Source organism: Plecotus auritus (genome assembly GCF_963455305.1).
Source record: "Plecotus auritus genome assembly, chromosome: 9".
In the NCBI taxonomy this organism is placed as follows: domain Eukaryota; kingdom Metazoa; phylum Chordata; class Mammalia; order Chiroptera; family Vespertilionidae; genus Plecotus; species Plecotus auritus.
Genome location: NC_137783.1, coordinates 80984029 through 81002410, shown reverse-complemented (window position 1 = coordinate 81002410; position 18382 = coordinate 80984029). Strand labels below are relative to the sequence as shown.

Genomic DNA, 18382 nt, shown 5'->3' with positions numbered 1-18382 from the left:
CCAGACTTCAATATTATCTGCTAGTCCTTGGAATATTTACATTTCTGAAATTCTGTCAAATGGATTGTCTTTGCTGTGTAGCTTTGATCTCCCGTCTCTATCCTTTACAGCTTATTTGTGATCATTTCTAACATCTCAGTAGAGCCCTTACCATTAAAATGATAATGATCTGCCCCTCTAGTGGGAATATATTTCTTTTACATTTGTGTGTGTGTGTGCATGCACATGCTTTGTATCTGCCATGGTTATTTCTATGTGGCTGTGTATATTGATGTAGATGTGGAAAGAAAGCATAATTCTGTTATGGGATATTTAGTTGCATCATAATACAATCAACATGGCATTGGGAAAACTCTTTCTTTTTATCCAATAGGTCTCAAAATTTAAACACTCAAAATTTCTGTGGACAAGTAGATCTGTTGGTTTGTGGGCCAGAAATAAATGCTGTACTTTATTTGATCACTAGAGGCCCAGTGCATGAATTCGTGCTGGAGGGAGGGGCCCAGGAGGTTGGCCGGCTGGCCCCGCCCCCCAGTCAAACTCCCAGTCACACTCCCTGTGGAGGGGACAATTTGCATATTAGCTTTTATTATAAAGGATGTTTACTTTTGAACATTGAATTTATTTTCACTCTTCATCATTTTCCCTACCAAGTTATGTTCTGATGATCTGTTTCTGTATAATTTTCTCATCTTTCAAAATCCCTTGGAACCTAAAATTCCCTTTTGTGTAAATTTGACTATTGAGATTCTGCTGGCAGTTCTTACAGTGCCCTCTTTATCTCCTGTATATGGAGTAAGATCTTTATTCATGCTCCTTCAATGAGGATAATGGCAGAGATATTTCAGCCAGCAGTCAGTACAGTCTGTTTCATAGTGTAGCATCATCAGATAGAACATTTTGCTTTATTTGGAGCTTTCAGAGTACCAATTCTTCTGTCAGTTAGAATTTGTGTGTTTACTTGGTAACAAGTCAGCAGCATTGTACCACCCCACCTATACTGTAGAACTAGAATAAAATTTAACATTTGAATGTAGAAAACTACAGTGAAAGCCCATGTAGGAGATGTAGCTAGAACCAGTGGTTGGTTGTTAATTAAAAAGTCACTTGACTTGGGGAATAATAATAATAAAATATATATGCAGATTTCAAACATTTTATGTTAACTTACAATAAACTTACCAGTATTTTGATGTACAGCCTTTCTTTCTATGGGGGTCCACAGTCTGCCCTGTCTTTTCAGTTTTGATTTCTTTAAAGTGAAACAAAAGCTTAAAGACATCCAAATTTTTATTTTTATTTCCAAGATTTTATTATTGAATTGCATCAGTTATAACAGTTTATTAATTTGTTCACTTTCATTGAGTCTTTCAACAACATGCAATTTAGTTTATATAGAAAAAAAACCCTATTTTTTCATACTCAATTTTCATTAGTTTACATAATGTTAAATTAAATTAAATAATTGCAAAAGAAGTGTAGCCAGCACAGAGAGATTGGGAAATGTACACAATTAACTTATGAAGTATATAGCTCAGTGAGAGGAGAAGTGAGAGGAGTAAGTACCTGAACATATTGGAGAGTTGCCTATCCTATCTAATAAAAGAGTAATATGCAAATTGACCATATCTCTGCAACACCCACAAGCCATGCCCCCAGCCACGCGCACCAGCCAATCAGGAGGGAATATGCAAATAAACCCAACCAAGATGGCTGCAGCTACAGAAAGCAGGAGGGAGGCTTGGGTTTCCCTGGCAATGGAGGAAGCCAAGCTTTCCGCCTGCCCATGCCGGCCCAGACCTCCACTCAATGCTACAAAGTTTCAATTATAGAAGATAAATAAAGCCCAACAGAAATGGCGGCAGCCACAGAGCTGGAGAGAGCAGGAGGCTAGGGTTGCCCCCGGTGATGGAGGAAGCCAAGCTTTCCTCACACCCTGGCCAGCCCAGGCCTCCGCTTAAGGCTACAAAGTTTCAATTATAGAAGATACATAAATCCCAACAGAAATGGCTGCTGCCACGGAGGGAGCAGAAGGCTTGGCTCTGCTCCAGGCTACAAAGTTTCAATTGTAGAAGATAAATAAACCCCAGATACCAGGGCCTCCACTTGGGTCACCAGGGGGCGTGGCCGGCCTGCAAACCACCACAGGCCCCTCACCCAGGCCTCCCCATACCCCAAGGGAACCCCCACCCTGATCCGGGACACCCTTCAGGGCAAACCAGCTGGCCCTCATTCATGCACCGGGCCTCTATCCTATCTAATAAAAGAGTAATATGCAGATTGACCACCACTCCAACACACAAGATGGCTGCCCCCATGTGGTCAAAGATCCTGCCCCCATGTGGACACAAGATGGCCACCACAAGATGCCCAGCAAGGGAGGGCAGTTGGGAGGGACCAGGCCTGCAGGGGAGGGCAGTTAGGGGTGACCAGGCCTGCAGGGGAAGGCAGTTAGGGGCAAACAGGCTGGCAGGGGAGCAGTTATGCATCAATCAGGCTAGCAGGGGAGTGGTTAGGGGGTGATCAGGCTGGCAGGCAGAAGTGATTAGGGGCAATCAGGAAGGGAAGCAGGCGAGCAGTTGGGAGCCAGCAGTCCTGGATTGTGAGGGGGATGTCCGACTGCCTGTTTAGGCCCGATCCCAGTGGGATCGGGCCTAAACGGGCAGTCGGACATCCCTCGAGGGGTCCCAGATTGGAGAGGTTGCAGGCTGGGCTGAGGGACACCCCTCCCCGTGCACGAATTTCGTGCACCGGGCCTCTAGTCCTATCTGATAAAAGAGTAATATGCAAATTGACCATCACTCCAACACACAAGATGGCTGCCCCCATGTGGTCAAAGATGGCTGCCCCATGTGGACACAAGAGGAGGGAAGTTGGGGGTGACCTGGTCTGCAGGGAAGGGGAATTGGGGGGGACCCAGGTCTGCAGGGGAGAGCAGTTGGGGGGGACCAGGCCTGCAGGGGAGGGCAGTTAGGGGCAATCAAGCTGGCAGGGGAGTGGTTAGGGGGTGATCAGGCTGGCAGGCAGAAACGGTTAGGAGAAATCAGGAAGGCAGGCAGGTGAGCAGTTGGAAGTCAGCAGTCCTGGATTGTGAGAGGGATGTCCGACTGCCTGTTTAGGCCCAATCCTATTGGGATCAGGCCTAAACGGGCAGTCAGACATCCCTTGAGGAGTCCCAGATTGGAGAGGGTGCAGGCTGGGCTGAGGGACACCCCCTGTCCCCGTGCACGAATTTTGTGCACTGGGCCTCTAATTATCAATAAACATTTAGGGCATGAGTGTGCTCTACAGAAGAAATGGAGTATATGGTTGGTTAAATGGATATTTGTTAAAAGAGCTTTTGTTTATATGACGAGCATTGTCTCAGGCAATGTGGAAATACAAAAATATTTCCAGCCTTGATTATTTTCCTCCTCAGATTTTGGACCTGAGTATGTCCAACTCTCTAAAAGACATTTTCTCTCCTCTAAATCAAACTTATTATCTTTCATTTTCAGCCATTTACCACTCACTTCTATTCTTCCATGCAAAACAAAACAAACTTTTGGTATTCCTGGATTTCCAGCTCTGCCTAAATCTCCAACAGTTGATTAATTTAAAACCTGGGAAATATTCTTGACATGTATTTTGAAGATTATAAATTTTGCTCTCAAGCACTGTTTTAACTACATTATATTCACACCATTTTCTTTTAAAAACAACATTCTAGAGGTATAATTGTCATATTATAAAATAAACTGCACATATTAAATACTTTCTCATTAAATCTTCACTACTCTCAAGACAGTGATATATCCCCTATCTCAAAGGTTTTCTCATCTCCCTCTGTTCCTCAACACCTTAGTATTTCCAGAATTTTTAAATACGGGAATCATACAATATTCTGTGTGGCTTCTTTCATTCAACAAAATTATTTGAGATTCATTTAAAGTTTAAGCTTAATTGTTATCTTTAGTTTTTTGACAAATAATACAAAACTTTAGTACATTTTAACTCTATTGTTCCCTTCTAATTTATATCCTATTGTATATTTGAATTCTCTTAATTTTTAAAGATATTTCTTTGGTTTATATAGTCAATATTTATTTAGACCTATTTATCATCTTCTTTGCTCTTCATTTTTTTAAATTTAATAAATCTTTATTGTTCAGATTATTACAATTGTTCCTCTTTTTTCCCCCATAGCTCCCCTCCACCCGGTTCTTACCTGCCCCCCCCCCCCCGCCCACTGTTCTCATGCATAGGTGTACGATTTTTGTCCAGTCTCCAGTCTCTTCCCACAACCCCCCACACCCCTTTCCCCCTGAGAATTGTCAGTCCATTCCCTTTCTGTGCCCCTGATTCTATTATATTCACCAATTTATTCTGTTCATCAGATTTTTTTATTCACTTGATTTTTAGATTCACTTGTTAATAGATATGTGTTTGTTGTTCATAATTTTTACCTTTACCTTTTTCTTCTTCCTCCTCTTCTTAAGGAATACCTTTCAGCATTTCATATAATACTGGTTTGGTGGTGATGAACTCCTTTAGCTTTTTCTTATCTGTGAAGCTCTTTATCTGCCCTTCAATTCTGAATGATAGCTTTGCTGGGTAGAGTAATCTTGGTTGTAGGTTCTTGCTATTCATCACTTAGAATATTTCTTGCCACTCCCTTCTGGCCTGCATAGTTTCTGTTGAGAAATCAGCTGACAGTCGTATGGGTGCTCCCTTTTAGGTGACTGTTTTTCTCTTGCTGCTTTTAATATTCTCTCTTTGTCTTTTGCTCTTGGCATTTTAATTATGATGTGTCTTGGTGTGGTCCTCTTTGGGTTCCTTTTGTTTGGGGTTCTGTGCACTTCCTGAACTTGTAAGTCTATTTCTTTCACTAGGTGGGGGAAGTTTTCGGTCATTATTTCTTCAAGTAGGTTTTCAGTATCTTGCTCTCTCTCTTCTTCTGGCACCCCCATAATTCTGATGTTGGTATGCTTGAAGTTGTCCCAGAGGCTCCTTACACTATCTTCATATTTTTGGATTCTTTTTTCTTTTTTGCTTTTCTGGTTGAGTGTTTTTTTCTTCTTTGTATTTCAAATATTTGACTTGATTCTTGCAATCCTCTAGTCTGCTGTTAGGTCTCTGTATAATAATATTTTTTATTTCAGTCAGTGTATGCTTAATTTCTAGTTGGTTCTTTTTCATATCCTCGAGTGTCTCGCTAAATTTATCGGCCTTTTCTAGAAAATTCTTGAAAAACCTTATAAGCGTGGTTTTGAACTCTATATCCAGTCATTTGCTTTCCTCCATTTCTTTCATTTGTGATCTGTTTCTTTGTCTCTGCATTTTAGTTGCTTCCCTGAGTTGCTAGAGTGGCTTTGTGTGCGAGGTGTCCAATAGGGCCCAGTGGCTCAGCCTCCCCAGTTACCTGAGGTGGACACTCTTGGTGCACCCCTTTGTGGGCTGTGTGCACAGTCATGTTGTAGTTAAGCCTTGATTGTTGTTGGTATCACTGGGAGGAATTGACCTCCAGGCCAATTGGCTGTGAGGATCAGCTGTGTCTACACTGGGAGAACTTCTGTGCTGGAGACACCCTTATGAGACTAGACTTGCAAAAGCCTCTGTGCTCAGCTTGGATGGGGCGGAGTCTCAGGACGGAGCAGACAGCATTGGTTTCCTGTCAGCCCTGCCCTAATAGGCCCCTGTTTCTCAGTGTCCTGTGGTAATTGCTGCAAGCACTACTGAGAGAAAGCTGCCCTCGAGTTCCGTCCGCTGACAGACAGTCCAGTTTCTCCCTGAATGAGTCTGGGTCCCCAGAATCTCGCCTGGAACTGGAGTTCAGTGCATTCGGGAGCTTTTGTCTCCCTCCTGCTTGAGAAAGACAGCCGTGTACTCAGTTGCCCGCCCTCTCCATGCGCGCGACACGGTACCTCTGCCTTCTGCTGTTCCTCTGAGTCTCAGTGTGCTTTTCTCTTTCCTGAAAGTCCAGTTTCACCCCGTATGAGTCTGGGTCCCCAGAGTCTCGCCTGGAACTGGAGTTCATCGCAGTCGGGAGCTTTTGTCTCCCTCGCGCTTGAGAAAGCCAGCCGCGCACTCAGTTGCCAGCCCTCTCTACGTGCGCGTCTCAGTACCTCTGCCTCCTGCAGCTCCTCTGAGTCTCAGTGTGCTTTTCTCTTTCCTTCTAGTTGTAGAATTTCCACTCAGCCAGCCTTCCTGTGGTTCTGGATGATGTCCGTTTTGTCTTTTAGTTGTAGTTTTGAAATTGTTGTGCAAGGCAGCAGTTTAAGTGTTTACCAATGCCGCCATCTTGGTTTCTCCTGCTCTTCTTTTTTGTATCTCACACCTTCCATCTGTACATTTTCCTTTTGTATAATGTACAGCATTTAAATCTCCCTCAGTTTAGGTCTGCAGTTGGCTCAATGTTGTTTTTGGTCTGTGAGTGTCTTTATTTCACCTTTATTCTTCAAGGCTATTTTCACAGGGTATATAATTTGAGGTTTGCAGTTATTTTCTTTCAGTGCACTATTTTGGATTACATTATTGCCCTTGTTACCTTTGATGGTGGCCTTTATTTATCTGGCTTTTTTAAATATTGTTTATCTATTGTTTTCCATAGTTTTATTTTGATGTTCTGTGTTATTTTGCATATTTTGATGAGTTTGTTTATTCTGTTTAGGATTTATTGGATTTCTTGAATCAATGGATTGTTTTTTTCCATCAGTTTTGGAAAATTCTCATCCATTATCGCTGTAGATTTTGCCTCTGTCTCATTCTCACTCTTCATTTACCTTTTCTCTGTATTTTTTTTTTCAAATTGTTTATTTAAAATATTTGTTGAGTATAATCTACTAGACAGAATCTAACAAGTAAATAAGAATTAAATCTAAAAAAAATTTAAGTGAAAGTGTTTCAATCTCTGTAGCATTATCATAGACAAAGTAAAACTTTAATTTTACTGAAGTGGTTTGTGATTGACTTTTGAGAGTCCATTTTTTGAATGATGGTGGATTTCACTTCACAGGTCCTACAAACAAATGAAACTACATTGTGATAAATAAGAGCTGATAGCAAGTCTCTGAGTGCAAACACATGAGCATGATAGTATTATCTCATAGGCATTTAAGCTTAGCTTTCTACATATGAATATTGAGTATTTAGTGGTGGCTAAAGTGTCTCCAATTTAGCATCTTTTCTTTACCAGCTTACTTTTCTGTTATACAATGTTTATTTTTCTCTCTATTGTGCCATTTGGCATGTGTTTAGACTCAAACTAAAAGATGCCTTCTCTTTTTATTTTATAACTAGAGGCCTGATACACGAAATTTGTGCAAGGGCTTTGGCCCTGGCCCCTGCCCGCCGCCGCATTGGCTGTGGCCCCGCCCACCACTGCTGTGGCTTTGTCCAGAAGGAAGGACGTCCGGGAGGACATCTGGTCTAATTAGCATATTATGCTTTTATTATTATAGATTTACTTGAGCTCAGCCAGATAAAGCAGTTCAAAATCATCTATTCATTCAGCAGCTAGGACCTATTTTTGTTAGGTGGAGTTCTGTTTGAAAGGTAGAATTTGCTGACATGTGCTATACAGTAGATTTGTTTGTGATGTTTTCTTTTTAAACTTTTAGCCTAATCTAATTTTGCTTGTTTCACATATGCAGTACTATAGACAAGTTCCCAGGTGTGCCCTAAATATGCTCATGGTACCTGATTAACTAGGAAAGTTTTCACACCCGAAACACAAAATAGTGATCTGCTTCTCACATCCTCTCAGAAGCAATGGAAAATAAGTTTCTTTGGGCTACAGTGGTATTTAGCTGCTGCAGTTAATACTTGCTTGATCACTCTTCTGTGTCATAAGGTACCATCTCATCTTCATGTTCTAATGTGAGACTTTTTCCCCTTCATGATAAGACTATTAAGGCCTCTACTTTACGAAAGCGCTTCTCACTGCAGAACAAGGGAACAGAGCTTGTTTTGTCATTTCAAATGGGAGGTCTTGTGTCCTGTATGTTGATTTCAGGGTGTGTTGCTGCCATTGTCTCCTTCCTTTGAGTTTCACAAGATTCCATTTTGAGAAATTTAGCAAATGGATTCAAGACTCTTGTTTTTGTTGTTGTTTTAAAACATACTTTGTTAGAAGTGAGGGAAGGGATATTGGCTAGTAGTTTTTTATTTTTGTGTTTCTTCAAGGATAGAAACTAAGCAGGCTTATATGGGATAGGCAGATTTAAGGGTCACTGACATTAGCCATTGGTCTCCAAGGTATCCTAGGCAAAATTTATATTAATTCCTCTCTCAGAAAAATATGGCATACCAGCAAGCTTGTCTTCCAGCTACTTGTCAACTTAGCAAATGTGCTTCTAGGAGTATCATCTTTTGTAGAGAAAGAAAACTATATTTGTCTTACTAAAAATGTTCAGAGTTCCTCTTCTCCCCCACAATAGACTAATTATCTCATGACATGGTAGGATTCTACATTTGTAAAACCAGAGAAAGTATATAAACAGACATTGTTCACATTGCTGTATTTATTCTTAAATGTTGTGTAGCTTCACTCTTGTGTCCTTGCAATTGTGAATCTGTCTCCCTTTTTCCTTCTTTCTTTTCCCACTTTTTCAAACATAGTAGACATGGCCATGATGAGGTATGTGGAATCATTTGTTTGCTTTTTAACATAAACTCAATTCATTTGAGACCAGTGAAGGCATTAGTGCAACAGCAAATCATTTATATTTGGCAGGCTATGGGAAACAGGTGGACATCTGTCTATTCTGCTAAATTCTTAGCTATGAAATATTTTCTGCATTATCGTCACTTCTGTCCTCTCAGCTTTCATCATTCTCTATGAATCACATACCATTCTTCTCATTATATGGTCTCTTGCCTATATCCTCTTTGGGATTTCGAAAGGTTAATGATCGCAGCCTACTTCTAAGCAAATAGGTTCAGGATTAAGTTTGTCTTCTTTCTCAGAAGTGTTCCTAGGAGCAATACATTCTTCGATTTCCTGTTCAGCCAACATGGAGATTGTTATGAATCTTATCTTTATTTGAGTGATAGAGTGATAGCTGTGTCTGGGGCTTTATTCTATTGTATTTTGGATGTGTAAAGGTTTTATAAGATCAGAAGTCTGGAGTTTTATGTTTGTTTGCTTTGAACTGAACATTATCCTCAGTCATGCCCCATGAACTTTCTGTAAACTTGATCTTTATTGACTCTGCCACCCCAGAAAATAAAGAAAATAGGTAAAGCCAAAACAAATAATTGGAAAAAACTCCTGTGGAGCAGGGCTAGCACATGGCAGAATGAGTCAGCAGTTGCAGCAGAGCATTACTGATTATGAATCTTTAGTGAATTTTCTTTTAATCTCCTTTTTTTTGTTTATTTTTTAACTATCATTATTTAAGATACAGATACTTTAAGTATGATGATACTGATAATTCTTTATTTTTGTGATGGGATATTTTAAGAAAACTTTCATAGAAAATGTATATGTAATTTCATAAGTAAAACTTATTTTCTAAATTAAAAATTATACTCTCACATTATATAGCTGTGAGATAATAGAAAAAACATATATTAGTCTTTGCCCAGGTTCTTGGCACAGATCTTCTAAAACCATATGATTTCCTAAGTGTTTAGAGCCTAGTAGCATCTTTTGTTCTAATATTTTTGTTTTTCACTCCAGTTCCTAACACGGAATTCTTTCTAAGTCCCCTTGAATTTCCTGGGTAATAGCAGTGTCCTTTTTGTAATGAAATGACTCTTGTTGGGCTTCTGGCTGGGGGCTGGTCACCAGAAAACCCAAGCAGTGATTAGCAGCTTAGAATTTTCAGCCCTGCCCCTCATTTTTCAGATAGGGGAATGGAGTTAATAATTGGTTAACGTGATGAAGCCTCCATAAACATCCCAATAGTATGGGGTTTGGAGAGCTTCCAGGTGGATGACCACTTGGAGGTGCTGGGAGAGTGGTGTGCTCAGAGCAGCATGGAAGCTCTGAGCTCCTTCCCACATACCTTGCCCTGTGCACCTCATTCATCTGGATGTTTATTTTATCCATTGTGGTATCCTGTCATAATAAACTGGTAAACGGTAAGTAAAGAGCTTCCAGATTAATTAGTGTCTTGTTCACACTTCCGTGTCAGTTCTGATCATTTATTGAAGCTGAGATTTTCCTATTTTGAAATTACTACTCTCTGTTGATAGGAGAGAATGTATTTGAATTTAACAAATATGTAGGAATTGTGTATCTGTAAAACATGTTGACTATTAATTAGCCAGAAACTGTAATCTCTAAGTGGGCAGAGAACATGTCTCTTATTCACTATTGCAGCCTTTGATGCCTCACACAATATATACAGCATGGGCAAAAGTAGGTTTACAGTTGTAATACAAATAAATAATACAGTAATTAAGAAATAATAATACAAGAATAAACTCTGTGTTTCACATATTCACAACTCTAAGCCTACTTTTGCCCTGTATTTGTATACTGAATGAATTAGAGTCTAGTCTTTCAGAATATTTTTCTCATCAACAATTTTCATCCCTTTAAGCCACAAATGATTGTCTTTAATAAAATAATTAATAAATATGCTCATTATTCTTTCCTATATGTAGACCTCAACATCTATTCAGAAAATTTAGACCTATATATATTGGTTTAAAAATGGGCTACAGGCCTTGGTTAGTGTGGCTCAGTTAGCTGGGCATTGTCCTGTGCATCGAGAGGTTGCTGGTTTGATTCCTGGTCAGGATACATGCCCCCTTTGGAGCTCATTCTCTAGTAAAGATGAGGTGTGCAGAAAGCAGCCAATTGATGTTCCATTCTTACATCAGTGTTTCTCTTTTCTCCCTTCCTCTGTCTCTAAAAATCAATAAATTATTCTTTTTAAAAATGATTTAAAATATTGGGCCACATTTGATTTTTATTCCCAATATTTCATTATGAACATTTTCATACAGAATATATCTACCACTGGGATTCTACACTTACTTAACATTTTAACATTTATGCTTTATCAAATATCTGTCCTATCAGTATTTATCTTCTTTTGTTCATACACTTGGGCAAGTTGCAGGCATCAGTATACTTACCCCAAAACTTCAGACTTCAGCTACAACATTTATAAATAGAATTCTGTTGGAGTAAGACTATTTGAAATCATATGTGGTCATTTGGAACAGATAATTGTTGGAAGATTAAAGTCTATCATCTTGCTTTCTTTTCTTTTTTTTTTTTAAATTTATCTTTATTGTTGAAAGTATTATAGATGTCCCCTTTTTCTCTCCACTAAGAAAAGTGTAAACCAGCTTAGACCTGTATAATTCTTTATATTTCAAAAAAATTCATGTGCATTATCTAATTTGATATAGCATTATTATTATTAACGAGAGGCCCAATGCACAAAATTCGTGCAAGGGCTTGGCCTCGCAGCCGCAGTGGTTTGCTTCAGCCCTCGCAGTTCCAGCTTCGTCAGGAATGTCATCTGGAAGGTCGTTCAGCTGCCAGGTCTAATTAGCATATTACGCTTTTATTATTATACTAGTTAAGTTATTGAATGCTTACTTCATGCAAGGTATTGTGTTATATTTACCTTTAACAAAAGTACTGTGCTAAATTCTCTTCATCCCACTGATATTTTTCAAATGACTGATTTATTCACTTAATAACATATTTATACCCTGTGGCATGCCTTTTAAATTCACATTTATCGCCCTGACTGGTTTGGCTCAGTGGATAGAGCGTCGGCCTGCGGACTAAAGGGTCCCGGGTTCGATTCCAGTCAGGGGCATGTACCTTGGTTGCGGGCATATCTCCAGTAGGGGGTGTGCAGGAGGCAGCTGATCGATGTTTCTCTCTCATGGATGTTTCTAACTCTCTAGCCCTCTCCCTTCCTCTCTAAAAAATCAATAAGAAATTAAAAAAAAAATTCACAGCTACCTGCTGCTGTTTTGTTTAGACTGAATTCGTTTGGTGTTGGGTGCTGAGAACAAAAACATTTTCTTGAGTATTGTCTCCTTATAAGTTGCTATTCATAATAATACTTGAGCACACCTGTGAAGAATGATTGAAAATGTTCATGTGTTCTTTGATTATCTCTTGTAAATTAGCCTCTAATATTCAAAATGGTGCATGACTTTAAAGGCAAAATGGATATGAGAATCTGTAACTATTACTGATTTCTCCTTGGATTATTAATTATTATAATTCTATTAATAATGGTCACTAAAAATAATAATGGCCAGTATTTTTTGTATTTACTGTATGCTGGTATATTTATATTTATATCATTATATATTTAATTTATTATATAATTTATTAAAAATTGAGGCACAGAGGGATTAAAGGGCTTGCTTGTCCCTTAGGTCACATGGCTAGTAAAGGGAAGAACCTGGATATGAATGTTCAGCTCCACATTCCTTGCATTGGACCACTTACCGTAGTGTTTTGTGTAGTATGTATGATCCTCGGACCACCTGAATCATAATTTTCTGGGGTGCTTGCTAGAAATGCCAACTCCTGAGCCTCTCACCCTAGACCTGCTGAGTCTCTATGGATGAAATATGTTTTTTAGTCATTCAGTTGATTTTTATGTGCACCAAAGTTTGAGTGCACATAAATTCTCTAAGCATTGTCATGTTTTAATCTCCGTTAGCCTAGAAAGATAGTCAGAATCAGTGAATATTCTTCTCCTTGGAGTGCATCTTGGGTTAATCTTTATGCTTTTTCCTTTACTTCAAGATCGTCATGGATTTTAAGCACCCAGATGGTGTCACAGTGCCAGTCATGTTGCCTCGTCGGAGTTTGCTGGTGATGACAGGAGAATCTAGATACCTTTGGACCCATGGGTATGTATTGAAATGACCTTGACCACTGATACCCTTTGCTTTCTGAGAGTTCTCATTCTTTCCTGTGAGCCACCAGAACCATGCCCCAGGCCTGCACATTGAATCCTCTGGGTTTAAAACCCCAGGGACATCTATTGCTTTTTATAATATTAACCTTTTCTTTGAAAAGAATTAAAATTTAAAGAAAATTGCAAGCCTAGTCCTGTGAACTATCTTCACCTTTCACCTAGATTTATCAAATATGAACATTTTGCCTTGTGTTTTGTTTGTCCCTCACATGTTATCATTATTATTGTTGTTGCTGAATCTTATGAAGGAAAGTTACTTCATTTTATATTTCCTAAGAGCAAGACATTTTCTGTATTAGAGGTTGACAGACTATGGTTTATAGGCCAAATTCAGACCTCAGTCTGTTTTATATAGCCCTTTAGCTAAAAATGGCTTTTACATTTTAAAGGGTTGTAATGAACCAAAACAAAAACCAAGAATATGCAACAGAGACTGTATGTGGACCCCTGTGCCTAAAATATTTACTGTCTGGCCCTGTTACAGGCAAAGTTTGCTAACCCCTGTTCTTTAAAACTACAATGCAATCTTTAAATTCAGGAAATTCAATATTGATAAAATACTCTTATGCAGTCAATTTTTAACTTTTGCTAGTTGTACTTTATAGTCCTATCACAGACAAACCAGAGCCTATCAGGAGTTAGAGCAGCAAAACCAGATTTTACTCAGGAACTATTGCAACATGGAGGAGAGAACTGAACTCAAATCTAAATATGACAAGGAAGAGTGGGGTTTATAGCCAGGAAGCCCAGGGTTGGGGATGGGGCTTGATGGATGGAAGTGGGTATTCTGTCCAAATAACCATAGGATTCGTGCTGAAGGCAAGTCAGGGTGACCAGATAGTGAGGGGTAATGGGGAATGAGGACTTTGGTCAGCCATCAAAGATGGGGGATTGTGGCTAAAACACTTAGCAGGAATCTCATTAAAATTGGGCTCTTGGAGGACAGGCCCAAATATGGAGCCTAGTCAGGCTCAGAGGAGTCTGACTAAACTTTGGTCAAGCAGAGAATCATTGTCGGTAGTTCATGGTTAGTTTTCCCTCTCTTCTAGGATTCTGTCCATGATCCTGCATTACCTTTGGTTGTCAGTTCTCTTTAGTCTTCTTTAATTTGAAGTAATTCCTCAGCTGTTCTTTGTCTCTCGTGACATTGACACTTTTAAGGAGGCCAATTGTTTTTTAGAATGCCCCTGAATTTGAGTTTATTTGATTGAATCTAATCCGAAAGAAATGGATTATGCACTTTTGGCAAAAATACATCTTTAGCCTTTTGAGAAGGAAGCATCGCACTGCTAAAATTTACATATATTATACTTTATTTTCATTTTTAAAATCTTTATTGTTGAAAGTATTACAGATGTCCCTTTATTTCCCCGCCACTGGCCACTTCACCAGGTTCCCACCCCACCCCAGGCCTTCCCCATCCTATTGTCTGTGACCATTGGTAATGCATATATGCACATAGGTTATTTGGTTAATCTTTCCCCCCCTCCCCTCCCCACTTCCCTGTGAGATTTGTCAGTTTGTTCCATGTTTCCATGCCTCTGGTTCTATTTTATTCATCATTTTATTCATCAGGTTCCTTGTTTGTTTATTTTGATTTTTAGATTCAACTGTTGATAAATATATATTTATTGCCATTTTATTGTTCATATATTTGATCTTTTTTTCTTCTTCTTACTAACTGCTTTTCTCTTGCTGCTTTAAATACTGCTGAATTCTTTGCTTATAATCTGATGTATTTATAAGAATTCTGGGAAATGAGCATGTAAATGAATTTGTAACCTGTCCTAAATGTGAACCATAAAAACAAATTTTGTGCACTGAGGCTTAAATCTGCCTCATTCTTTTTCATGGCCATTTAAAAGAGAATACTTATATTTTCTCTTTTTAGGATCAAGCATAGTAACATTTAAACTTAAGAATAATGATATTATAGCAGATACAAAATAACCAATTACTTTTTATAGGCCTATGTTTTGAAAATATTTTAGTTTATTCTGGGTAATGGTACAAATTAGTTTTCCTGAATCTCATTTTGATCACACTATTCTCCTGTTTAAAGCATGCTGTGAGTAGTATCTCTATAAGATTGAATTGCAGGTAATTTTTATTTTTAAATCTCTCACTTGAATCAATATTATCTACATTAGTTTCAGGGGGGAAAACCCTCAGTATTCCATTAATACTCAATGCCTGTAATGTGAGTGAGTGTGCGTGTGTGTGTGTGTGTGTGTGTGTGTGTGTGTGTGAAGAGAGCAAGGAGGAGGAGGAGGAGGAGGAGTGTAAGGGTGGATGGGGCACAGATAGAGAGATAGGAACAGAGAGCGACTGACCACACAAATGATATACTAATTATTGAGCTCTTCACCAGTGTGGAGAGGAGAATAAATTGAAAAAAACACACATTTAATACACTTAAAAATACATAGGGTGGGGCAAAAGTAGGTTTACAGTTGTGAGTATATGAAACAGTTTATTCTTGTACTATTATTTATTATTGTATTATTTTCCATATGAACAACTGTAAACATACTTTGCCTAACCTTGTATGTATGAACTATAAGAAATAAGTTTTGATAAGAATATTTTTATCTCACCCTAGCCAGCTTGGCTCAGTGGATAGAGCATCGGCCTGCGGACTGAAGGGTCACAGGTTCAATTCTGGTCAAGGGCATATGCCTGGGTTGCGGGCTCGAGCCCCAGTAGGAGGCATGCAGGAGGCAGCCGATCAATAATTCTCTCTCATCATTGATGTTTCTATCTCTCTCTCTCCCTCTTCCTTCCTCTCTGAAATCAATAAAAATATTTTTTAAAAAGAATATTTTTATCTCTGTACTATAAAAAACATCAGAAAGCACTGTTGATGGATATGAATTGAAGAAGGTTGATTAACATGGCCCTATAATATTCCCAACACTTTTAATTTGACCTAGTTCTAGTTTAGTATTCTAGCCTCTGTGCCCTAAATCAAGGGTGGAAAACTGGAAACACATGGGTCAGATGCAGCAGTCAGACTATTTGGCAGGGGCAGTGGTGGTCCACGTGGTAGCATTTTTTTAAAAAAATTGCCTACATATAAAAATAAGGAACAGTTACATAAAAATCTGAATGTCTTGCTTCTTTTCAAAATTGGAAAGGTCTGACAACATGGCCACAGTATCATGGCAGCAGTAGCCAAGACTACCAATGACCGTCTTTTGATGAGGCCAACATTTTCAAGTTCTCTACAGTTCCTACCACTTTCTATGACTCCCTGAACTAAGGCTCAGTATAATTTGTCACTTATCACTGTGCTTGTACTATTGTTTTTCTCTTATAATGGAGTTAAATGGAAAATTAAATATTTCTTGAACTCATGTTGGTATTAAAAGTAGGAAAAGGAAAGCTAGAATGAGCGAGAATGTGTATTTTAAGAAAAAAAGAAGAGAACACTATGTGTGTTTTTTTAAATGACGACTATCCCTATGTGTTTAATGGCAAACAATATATTTCTAAATAGGTCCATCTGCTTCACTCATTTATGTTATTTGGCCTTGGGAGGCATTATTTCATGAATTTATGTGGATTCTCCTTTTAAGTTATTTTTGGGGCGTTTTCTTTGTGCCAGGCATTGTTGTAAAAGCTTTACCTATATTAAACTCTTTTAACTCACAGAGTAGAAAGTTTCTTCCATGACTTATCCCCATTTTTTAAAGGAAATTGGTCCATAAAGAGGTTACATAACTTGTACAAAGTCACAAACCAGTAAGTGGCAGAACCAATCTGGAGGCCAGGCAGTCTGGCTTCAGAGTCTGTCCTCTTAACCATATTATAGCTAACCTCATTTGCTCCCTTTCCTCTGAATTTATATGTGCCTCTAGCCTTCACACTTTTGACAGCTCTTAATGCAGTAAATTTCCTTTTTCTTTCCATTTACTTTTTTAAAGATACTATACAGCTTAACTTTTACTTTCTTTATAATTTATAAAACTTTTTCTGACTACATTAGCCTGAAATTTCTCCTGTTTCTTAACTCCTAAGACTAATTTCTCATACTACCTTGCAATGTCTTTTATATGAAACTATAATTTGATTTATAAAAAATGTTTTTATTTATTTAATATTTTCCTAACTAGATTATAATTTGAGTGCGGGGGTCGGGGGGAGGAAGGATATTCAGAAATGTGTAAAGAATTCATTATTATTGTTATTTTAATGTTTGTTTTTTTTTATTGATTTCAGATTGGAAGGGAAAGGGAGAGAGAGAGAAACAATGATGAGAGAGAATCATTGATCAGCTGCCTCCTGCACACCCCCACTGGGGATCTAGCCCACAGCCTGAGCATGTGCCCTGACTGGGAATCAAACTGTGACTCCTGGTTCATAGGACAATGTTCAACCACTGAGCCAAGCCCACTGGGCAAGAATTCATTATTCTTAACATGGATTTACCTATTCCTAAACATCTGAGATTGGTGTCAAAAGTAGTTTCATACTGTTTGACCTTTAACTCTAGGTAAGTGAAGTAATTGACTTCAGAGAACAATCATAGAGAACTAGTCCCAAAGAGAGAAATTTGTTTGGTAATAAGAGGTTCAAGATACTCATTGTTCTGAAATATCTTGGCTTTGTTCAGCACTGTAGTATTAATCATTTTAAGCTATCAAGCATATAAATTCAGACAATAATTGCTTGCTTTTACTTCTAAAAAAATTCCTTTAGTGCAAGTTCTTTTAAAAAAGCCATTCTCATAACTTGTTTTATGAGGTCGGCATTACCCTGACACCAAACATGTCAGGAACATTACAACAACAAAAAATTATAGACCAGTTTCTCTCAGAGAGGCAAAAATTATTTAACAAAATGTTAGAAAATGCAGTCCTATGATATATGGAAAAATATATCAAGACTGAATGGAGGTTATCCCAGGATTGCAAGATTGCTTTAACAACTGGAAACCAAACAATGTGATTCACCACATTAAAAGAACAAAGGAGAAAAATATATAATCATCTTGATTGATGCAGAAAATGTTTTTGACAGAACTTAGCATCCTTCATGATAGAAAATTGGAAGACTAAGATAAGAAGGAAATTTCTTCAATCTGATAAAAGGGCTTCTGTGAAAAACCTACAGCTAACATCAGACTTCATGGTGCAATATTGAATGCTTTTTCCTAAGATATTGAAGTAAGCAGGAATGTCTGCTCTCACCACTTCTATTTAATATTATGTTGGATGTCTTAGCCAGCATAAGTCAAGAAAAGGAAATAAAAATCATACGGATTTGAAAGGAAGAAGTAAAACTCTTCATGATTATCTATAATAATAAAAGTGTAATATGCTAATTAGACCCGACAGCTGAGTGACCTTCTGGACAAACCTTCCGTGGTGAGGGCCAAGGTAGAGGCAGTTAGGGGCGATGAGGCAGGCAGGTTAGTGGTTAGGGGCAATCAGGCAGACTGGCAGAGTGGTTAGGGGCGATCAGGCAGGCAGGGGCAATCAGGCAGG

General features: G+C 38.5%; 1 protein-coding gene across 1 annotated transcript in view; it reads left to right on the top strand.

Moving 5' to 3' along the window:
• Positions 1 to 18382, top strand: part of ALKBH8 (alkB homolog 8, tRNA methyltransferase) — a 67166-nt gene that overhangs the window by 33050 nt on the left and 15734 nt on the right. Inside the window, exon 8 of the mRNA XM_080688469.1 lies at positions 12719 to 12825. Within this exon, the coding sequence (XP_080544595.1) occupies positions 12719 to 12825 (107 nt within the window). The remainder of the gene's footprint in view (positions 1 to 12718; positions 12826 to 18382) is intronic.